At 38.6% G+C, this 9,907-nt stretch overlaps 1 protein-coding gene across 1 annotated transcript; it reads right to left on the reverse strand.

Moving 5' to 3' along the window:
- On the reverse strand, positions 1 to 936 carry LOC131554822 (taste receptor type 2 member 40-like). Its single transcript, XM_058800418.1, has one exon. The coding sequence runs from the start codon at positions 934 to 936 to the stop codon at positions 1 to 3; it is 936 nt and encodes a 311-aa protein (XP_058656401.1).
- Between the last annotated feature and the right edge of the window lie 8,971 nt (positions 937 to 9,907).

Raw genomic sequence — 9,907 nt, forward strand, 5'->3', positions numbered from 1 at the left:
TTATATGGATATAGACCTGACAGGACAGTTAATGTGGTCCCAAATCCTAGCTGGCAGCTCTTGAAATTTGGGATTGCTCCAAATTAAAACCATTGTGTGTCCTGTAGGACAGGCAGCCAATATAACTATACACATGCATTCCTCATCACTTGAAAGTGAAAAAACTCTGCAGTAGATGAGAAGCAAGCAAATAAAATATGTAATGTAAAGGACAAGGAAGGAGCAGACTGACTTGATGGCTTTCATATGGGCCTCCAAGCTGGGATCCCTGAAGCCACTTGCATTATTTTGCATGCGTCTGGTGTGGATCCACAGAGACCAAATCAGCAGTACACTTGAAACAACAGACAATGTTAAAGGCAAAGGTGTACTTGCATTCCAGAGATAAATCAATAAAGTCAGTCTGTCATTCTTTGTGGTTCTCCTTGCTGAAGAGTTTGTCATGGATGAAGCAGCAGTGATGTTCTCGTGCACACTGTAGACATCCCAGGTGAAGGGAATTGCAGCTGTGAAGGAGCAGAGCCATGATGTGAGCAGCATCCAGGGCACCAGCCTGGCAATTCTCAGCTTCAGCCAGATGAAGAAAGACTGTGTAAAACTGGCAACCTTGATGCAATAGAAGACACTAAGCCAGGCTCCAAACCAGAGGCTGGAGTAGTTCAGAAAGGTAAAAATTGTCTGGGAAGCTATGTACACATTTTTGGTATAAATGAAGGGTTTGTAAAATATAGTCATTAGGAAATTCAGTGTATTCCATGACTGCAAAATTAATCTAGATGAACTCAGTGAGATCACGATCATATCATATGGGGGCCATGTTTTGCTCCCAATGCAGCTCAATGAAAAGGCAGCCAAGATAATTCCATTACCCAGAATTCCTGCCATAGATTCAATTATAGCAATTGATAGACAAAGGAGAGCAAAAGATGTCATCATTGCAACTGAAGGGCTTGTGATTATTACTCAGCTTCTCGCGGGCTCCTGAGAGCCTCAGATCTGGCAGGCACTGCCAATTCCAAGAGTTGTTATGGGCAATGCTCACCTATTTATCTCAGGGGCAGAAGTATCCTAATGACATTTATATTTCTGCTGTTTTACATCTTGTTTTCTGGGTTGATGTCTCAGCTGCTTGTTCTAAGCATACAAATGGGGTCAAGATTCAATTACATAGGTTTCATTTTTGTGGAAGGATTTGCTTTGTAAAGCTATGGAGCAGGTCACCTTGGGTTTCTAGAACTGTGGATCTGGATCCACAGATCTAGAACTGTGTATAGGGCACTACAGTATCCGATGCCCTGCTTTACATGCCTAGATTTGTTTTTTTAAAATATCTTAGACCTTAATCTCTCCCTGTCTTGCACTGTCATGTCTTCTTTGTTTATGAGAGTAATCTCTGTGGCCTCTTCTAATACTGAAGCAGGTCTTTATCAGATGTATTCAAATATCTGCTAACAGGCTTGGTGGGCATGCAACAGCCAATCAAGGTATAAAGGATTTTCGTCATCTCTCCCCTGTCATTGCACAGTATTGTAAAGGTTCTAATATTTCAAGTTCTTGTTTTTATGAAGTAAATCAAATTGTTGACATCCTGTAGCACCTTTTGGAGGTCTGGCTCCAGTTTCTTTGCTGTAATAACTCATCTATGAATATTGCAGTGAACGAATTCCAGGTGTGGTGATGACTACAAAACCCTACCACCCAATCCTTCTCTTATGCCAGTCAAAGCAGCTGTTCCACTGGTCTTTACACTTGCACAGCTCTTACAGAAAACATTTTTATTAAATAAATAATTTTCTGTGGAGAATACAGCTTCTGTGGTAAATCTTCCCTTCAGTGGCTTACAAAAGGTAGCTCTTCATTTATTTCACTACTGAAACAGAATTTGTCAAATACCTTAATCTGAGGCATTATAGAAACATTTGTACTTTCACCCACTCAGTAATCCACTTCCACTATGTAATTTGTGCTTATACTTGTCTCTTCAAGCCTTTAGCAGTATTTTCTATGTGTCTTCTAACAGTGTTTGCTGATAACAAAATCCATTTTAGTTTGCTGCTGTATTGCTTTCTGTGTATTTTCTCTATAGCTTTCTGTGTATTATCCCAGCCATTTTTACTTTTTAAGGCAGAAAGAATAAGTGTTTATCTGGTCCTATGTGACATTTTTTCTTTTGCTGTGAAGCAAGAAACTTCAAAGGAGGCTTCTCTACACATTTGTCATAAAGTTTGGTGAAATTTTGAAAAGTACTGAATTGAATGTCACGTGGCTTGAAACATGGCTGAAAAAATTGTAGGGGTTTGTCTTTGTGCTCTGGATGCTTAGATTTTAAATATCTTGCTAATTCTGATGGCTTCATAGTGACATTAGCTAAATTTTCAAAGCATTCTCAAAGTAAAATTTTCAAGTACTTCCTGGCCATGTGATCTGCCTGGCCAGCTGTGTGCAACTTTATATTATCTTGGCAACCCACTCCAGGGAATGACCTTTGTTTCCATGGCTAAGAGACCCAGGGTGACTCATGTGCCTCTACTCACTGCAAACATCAAAAGCCAAGCCAAGCCAAGCCTACCCTATCTGGCAATGGTCTGACAATCTGAGTGACACTGCTGCCATTCCAGGTGCTGGATTTGATTCTGCTGCTGTATTCTCAATTATGCTCATGCTCAGGAATCATCTAGAAAGCACTGGAGCAATCTTTTTCTCCAGGAAGGGTCAAAGGAAGCTGCTAATGGGTAGATAATTCCTTCACCCTGTGAAAAATGACCATTCAGTTCCTGGGATCATATTGTGCTGTGCACTTTGGTGGAACAGCACAGGAAGTGACGCATTTTGACCTGAAAAGGGTCAGTTTAATGTTCTATGTAGTGCTCTCATGCCTGTCACTGTCACCATATCACATTCTGGTCACCAGCACCTGAGAAGAAGGTGCTCCATTGCATTTTGCAGCCTTACTCCCTTGATACTGATTGTCAGGCACCCAGTCCGAGTCCATGGTGCAGATGGACACAAAGGTCTCTCAGGCCATCTTCCAGAATGTCTACCCATGAGTCAAAATCAATGTCAGCAGGGTGCTAGCTGAACCTGAACACCCCATCCTCATGGAGTCAACTAACAAAGTACGTATATATCCCCATACACAGTTTAGAGAAAGGCTACCATAGAAGCCTAGTAGTCAACTATTTCAAAAGCTGCTCAACACCATGTAAGCCCACAAGGGAGAATTATGGTTGAAGCATAGATTACAATGGTCATGTCAAGGAGCAGCAGGAGGAGCTGTTCCATAAAGAAATGAGATCCAAAAAGGCAGCATCACCACAAGGCAGGCAAGGATGTCAAGCATGCAGTCCCACCTCCTATAAGCAAGCATAGCTGAGAAGCTCTGTGATGGGTCAGCCAACAGTCCAGTAAAACCAGATATGTCCATAGTGATACAACATGTCCAAGATCAAGCCAGTTAATTCCAATTTGTAGACCAGGATCAGTATCCAGGTCAGCTAGGCAGGTGGAAAGACTCAGGCAAAGCTGCAGCACAGCTTAGTGAGAGAGCACGGGTGAGCACCCAGCTTAGAAGTAGCTCCCAAAATGAGAGGGGCTGAGCCCTGCTGAGCCATCTCCCAGCAATCTGTTTTAAGGTCAGTCAGCTGTGCCGTGGAAGTTGGCTCTGAAACTCAGCAGCCAAAACTCCAAAAGAAGTGTAGAGCCCCTAACTGTACTCACCATAGCAGTACCTGGGAACTTTATCTCAGTCCCGCCTTTTTATCGTCTGGTGGTAAAATTAATTATATCAGCAGTATTCAACACAAGTAGATTCCAAGGGCTTGACAAAGAAATCAGAATTAACTACCACAGTAGATGGGTAGCTAAGTACATAAAATAGTTCAGTAAATGTCTAGAGAATAAGTATACAGTGTACAGCACTCTGATCTGGTTTACCAGGAGCACAGCCAGTAGATTAGGGAAAGTGATTCTCTTCCTTAACACTTTTTAAGGTGATATCTGGAGTATTGCATCCAGTATTTGGGGGGAATTTTATTTTTCTGGTGACTGGACACTACTGAATTTACACACAACACCAGGCTTAGGCTGACCACAAAGTTCTGGAAGACAGATTCAGAATTCAAAATCATTTTGGCAAGCTGGAGATGCAGTCTGATAAAATAGGGACAAATGCCTACAGAGATGAATAAACACATGCATATATAAATTTGTGAAGAAAGCAGTAATAAAAATAGATGCTATACTGGGAGATGCAACCAAAAATTTTTGTTTGTTGCATAAATTAAGGCATTGTACTCTTGTATGTGGCTCTAATAAAGTTGTATTTCAGAACTATAAAAATTGGAAACAACAGCCTTTTTTAGTTTAGAAAGAAGAAATCTGCAAAAGGGCTAACAAACATGAAAAAATAGCTCTGAAAAGACAGGAATAAACTCTTAAAGTGCATTGAGAAGAGGGCAAGGAGTGGCTGGTTTCATAATTACAAAGCCAGATCCTTTTTACAATTAGTCTTAAAACCTGGAGGAAAAGAAACCACATGTATATTTTCATTGCAAACATTTTTATAAAGTTTGAACAAGAAGATTCTGGAGAGTCACAGAAGAAGATGATCCTGCCTTGGATAAGAGAAGTAAATTAAAGCAAAGCTTATTCATCTAACTATATAGAAATCTACTAAAAATACATTTCTTTCCATTTCATTAATCTGGGAGAAAATCTCTCCCAGCTAATTTGACTGTTTGGTGAACTAAAGTGTTTGGTACTTAATAATACCTCATAGTGACACAGGAAATTATTTTGTTCAATTCAAAATATGCCACATTGCTGGCCAAATGCAAACAACTCCATTTTACAGATGCAATGGCAAGTTACCTGATGACTAAAAACCTCATATTACAACAGAATCAAAGATACAAAATGGAACTTGAAATCTCCAGAATTCTAAGTTTAAGCCTTAACATCTGAAACACACTGCAATAACTGGAGATACTGAGGAGGATGAAAAGGCTAAGAAGAGGAGAGATAAAATGAAACTGTGGTGGAAATACAGAAGAAAGAAATTTAGTGTTCTGCTCAGAAGAGATGAGGTAATTTTAGGGTTTTTTAATTTTTTTTTTGATTTCACAAGAATTACTTTGTGATATTGCAATGTGAAGAGCTTTAGTATCTAAATTGGATCTAAACCACAAATGAGGACAGCAGATTTAGGGGCTGAACCAAAGAGAATTTTTGTGACTGATGACACTTCACTGTCTTGTCCACAGATGTAACTAATGGTAGATATGATGGATGTACTTCTAGCAAAAAAATACTTAAAAACAGTATCTTGCTGATACTTTCTACAGTATTGTGAATGATCATGAAGTTCATACAGTTTTAAATTTAGCTGTAAATGCTGTGCTTCCATATAGTTACTTGTTGCAGCATTACAATTAAAATACACATTTGGAGACATAAATCTGCGTTGTGGTCAAGTGGCTATTGCATCGTAACATCCATGATTCAAGTGATTTTGCAACAGAAGAACATTATCGACATGTGAAATATAAGTAATTCTGCTTGATAGACCCATAGTCTCTGAAATTCAAGGCCATTTTCACCTCACACATTGGCACACATAATTCAGGTTATAAGGCTTTGATCTATTTTGTTGTCACCAAGCATAGCAATTAACCTGAGTTTTCCATAAGTAGGTACAACTCCACATCTCACACAAGGTTGTCTTTCATCTAAATTACATCTGTAGGGTTAATACAGTAAAGCACAGGACATACCTTTAATGTTATGAAATTCACAGCTTTTGATTATGTTGCATATGAAAGGGTATTTTTGTTATGGTCACTTTTCACAATCAGAACGGAGTTTTACAGGAAATGTCCCTCTACATGAGCCTGTAAGCAATTGTAAAAAACAGAGCAGAGAGCAAGCACTTTAAAGAGCTATGGAAAATGGTTTTCTAGGATGTATTTTGGAAGATGGTGCACTGTGAAGAAGCAAGAACAGAGTTGATACACACTTAATTGTAAGAGAAGCCCCCTGGCAGCCTGCTGGACTCAGATATTTCATTTGCCTTAGCATGCCTCCTCAGTACAAGGCCTTGTGGCTGCTTATTCAGGCTTTTATTCTTTTTTGCTCTCCTTGATGTTAAATAAATGCTTCAGAGACTAGGACTTGCTTTTCTGAATGGAAAACTATGCCTCATGGTTGTTTTGGAATGGTTTCACAGGGAATGTCTGAATGCATAAAGAGATATACAACTGCAAAAATATTTTTTTAATATCAGTCTTTACCCTGTTGCAGAGAAAAAAACATCAAGTTCTCACTAGTACAGTAACTACAAAAAACTACAAAATCTTTAACAATAGCCTGAGGTGAGATTCTAATTATGCTATTTATTGTTAGAGGTTGTGCCCAATGAAGCAACAAATGAGATATTAAAGTAACACAGAAAATAATAGAAGGCATTCATGTACGATAGGGTTATGATCAGGGAAACTGATGTACATTCATGTAGGAGAGGGAAAAACAAGGTGTTTTTTAGTTTCAGCTTCAGTGGATTTTCCATTCTTATTTTCACTGCTCTTCCTATCTTTCTTGCCTAATCTTCTCTACCCTCTTACCCTTCATTCTCAGACTTTCCTTTCCTAGTACCTGAAACCAACTCCTTTTCTTTCCTGTCATCAAGGATACCCTTCCTGTCTACCTTCCAGTTCACATATCTTGTATCCATTCTATCCACCTGGATCCAAGGTTTGAGTATAGTCTTCCTTATGCATGGACTGATGAATCTTCAATTCAAAGGAGTCACAGAGGTCAGGCTATTCCTCTTTTTTTCCCCATTGTCTTTAACAAATTTATCCAGGTAAGTGAATTGCCACACATTGAGCTAATCTGTGGTTACAAACTTTGGTCTCTCCCCTTCTTCCTTCCTCCTCTGAACCTAAAGTCTATTAACTGGTGGCTGTGGTTAGAAGTAACAATTACTTTTCTGTCCTTTTTTTACTGAATAAAGGTGTCCCAGACAGCTGGAAGGACAGGTTGCCCAGGGAAGTGGGGGATGTCCCCTCACTAGAAGTATTCAGGGCCTGGACAGAGATTAAGCAGCCTGACCATGATGGGTTGGTTTAACTGGATGATTTTTAAAAGGTGCCTTCTAACCAAGGCATTCTCTGAGTCTTTGAGTTTGTGTACTGATTGATTGATGCTAGATGAATGAGAAAGTTTTTGGTGGATAAAAGAGTGAAAAGTTGCCATGTGTGAAATTGTCATGTGAAAAGTTGCTGCATATGTGATTTGAGAGTGTCTGAGAGCACTTTTGTCCCAGAAGGAATCTCTCTCTGTCACCTGCAGGGCAGTTAGAACACTCTGCTAGATCCCTGACTGACAGCTCCAATTATGGGTTGTTTAAAGTGAATTTATCCTGTCATTAGTCCTCCAATCTTCAACGGAATATTATGGCTCTCAGGCTATCCTGCCTCCAGTTTTCTGAACTTCTTTAGTGAAGGAACAAGTGCTACAGTGTTCTGATGTCCTCAGACCAAATTTGTGCTTTTGATGGTTGCCAAAATTATTACTAACCTTTAGCAGACAGTCTTTCATATCAAGGACATTTTCTTCCATGTTGTTTTAATCCTCAAGTCACACCGCTCAGTAGTAGTATCACCAGAGACCATTTGAGGTAGAAGAGCTTGAGTTAAACAAGGTTTTTTTAAACCTAAGTGCAGTCTCTTTGTAAGTGGTAGCCTTTTTACAAGAGTTTTCAAGATGGCCAGTGTCATTAACATTGCCTCAGCATGTTTTTCTAATGCTCTTTTTAAAAGAGCAATCTTTCGTGCAGTCTGTGATACATATATATTTTGGAAGGCTGAAGATGGAATATCAATCCATCCAGCAGAACTTCAGTCTACCAAACTGTTGCAGCGGAATTTACTATTCACAGGATGTAGAAGATCAAAGTCCCAATTCAATTTCGCTTCAGGACAGATATTAGAAAAATAATTTGCTGAAACCTGCTTTTGATTCCAAACCATTTGAAATACTAACAATTTAAAATTACCATGATAAATACTTGCAACAACATCTGTCAAATGCATGCCAACACACTTAATATGTCCATATTTCTTTGAATCATATGTTTATTTAATTCTAAGAGGTATCTAAAAGATAATTGCTGTTAAGCATTTTTATGTGTAACAGCTGGAAGGCATGCTGAACATTATATTTTTTCAATGTGCTGATCAGTTAGATTTGGAAGAAGCTAATGCACTGTACAGAGAAGAGAAAGCGTCTCTCCCAGAGAAAAAAGCCAGAGGTTCTCTTACTAATTTGTGGACTCAAGGGAGCAGAGCTGTCATATGTGCCTTAAAGATAAGAAGGGAATGAGTTGATAAGGATTACTTGTGACGTCTTCTCCCTCCCTGCCCTCCCTCCCTCCCTCCCTCCCCCAAGCCCCTCTTCCTGCTTCTGTAATTAGAAAAATTTTACAGGGAAACTTTTTGTCTTTGCTTTCTGTAGGTGAGAAAAGTGTCTTCAAAGAAACCTACATGCTAGCAGGAAAAACAGCAGCACCATTTTCATGTATACGTGAATACTTCACACAGTCAGCTCTCAAGATGCCCAAAGCTCTACAGGTTGTATATACAAAACCCCATCAGAGTATTTACAATACCATCATGCAATCCTTTCCAAGGCAGAGCTTTTTCAAGCCTTAAATATATATACAGACTGTCACTTTCAAACCGAAAGTGCTACTGTCCTGTGGCACACAATCTGAAAGAAATTTCCATATCCAGTTGGTGATATGGAAAATGTAAGTCATGCTTTACTGCCTTATTGCTACCAGATGCAAATATGCTCTATCTTTACCCTGACAGATGCAAGAAACTCTCCTTAAAAACGTACATAACTACAGTGTATGAATTACTTTGCAACAGCCAAACAGATTTTTCTGAAATGTGGATCATATAATTTCAGATAAAATTTATCTTATACCTGGATATCTCAGACCATAGTCACAGTCGTAGCATCTACATGAAATAAATCCACATTTTTCCAATGAGATACACAAATTTTAGAATAAATAAAAATTTTAACAACTTAATTCTCTCCATAGCAGCTCAACTTTGCTACTGAATTACTGAACTCAAAACCCAATGTCCACTACAGCAGAATATTACTCAGGAGCATACTTTTACAGAACACTATTGGGAATCCAATAATAATGTCTATTAGATCCAACATATGATGTTACTATGGTATGTAATGCCTTCATAGAAGAAATATCACCACCACACTAGATCTTGGAAGGCAGCTTTCTCAGCATCACAGCACCACTGAAACATGCAATTCAAAGAGCTGTGCTCTTCATTGAGAAAGAGAGGGTTTCTCAGGTTTCCTTTCCTGAAACATCCCATGCACTCTTGAAATGAAGCTGAGATCCATCTACTGCTAAGGATGTGTCCTGATTAGTTTACAAGTCTGGTAAAAATCATCCATACATACACGTTCAAAGCATTTCTAGCTAGCATGTGTGGGACAATCCACTTCTAGCTAGCATGTGTGGCAATATCAATGTAATGTTTTGCCAAATTATGTGGTAAAATTTCATTTAATCAAGAGGAAATGAGAATACCTGTTTAATAGCTACTAGTATATGAAATGACATTAATGTCAATCATTTCCTCCCACCAAAGGCTTTTTTTGTCTTCTCAAGTGTTATTTTAAAAGTGAATACTTCAGCCAAGCTCTTATTATTTGCTCTAATTTTAATTACATTTTGTTCAAAAACATCATAACCATTTTATAATAAAAAAAGGCAATAAATTCCTTGCCCAGGTAAGTTTTAAACTCTTTTCATAGAGAAAAGAGAAGTAAAATTTACTTCATTACATAAAACTTGGCAGCTGTTAGA

This window comes from Ammospiza caudacuta, chromosome 2 (genome assembly GCF_027887145.1).
Source record: "Ammospiza caudacuta isolate bAmmCau1 chromosome 2, bAmmCau1.pri, whole genome shotgun sequence".
Taxonomy (NCBI): domain Eukaryota; kingdom Metazoa; phylum Chordata; class Aves; order Passeriformes; family Passerellidae; genus Ammospiza; species Ammospiza caudacuta.

Excerpts from the sequence above, each read along its gene's own strand:
- LOC131554822 (XM_058800418.1), bottom strand. The coding sequence starts at position 936 with ATGATGACATCTTTTGCTCTCCTTTGTCTATCAATTGCTATAATTGAA.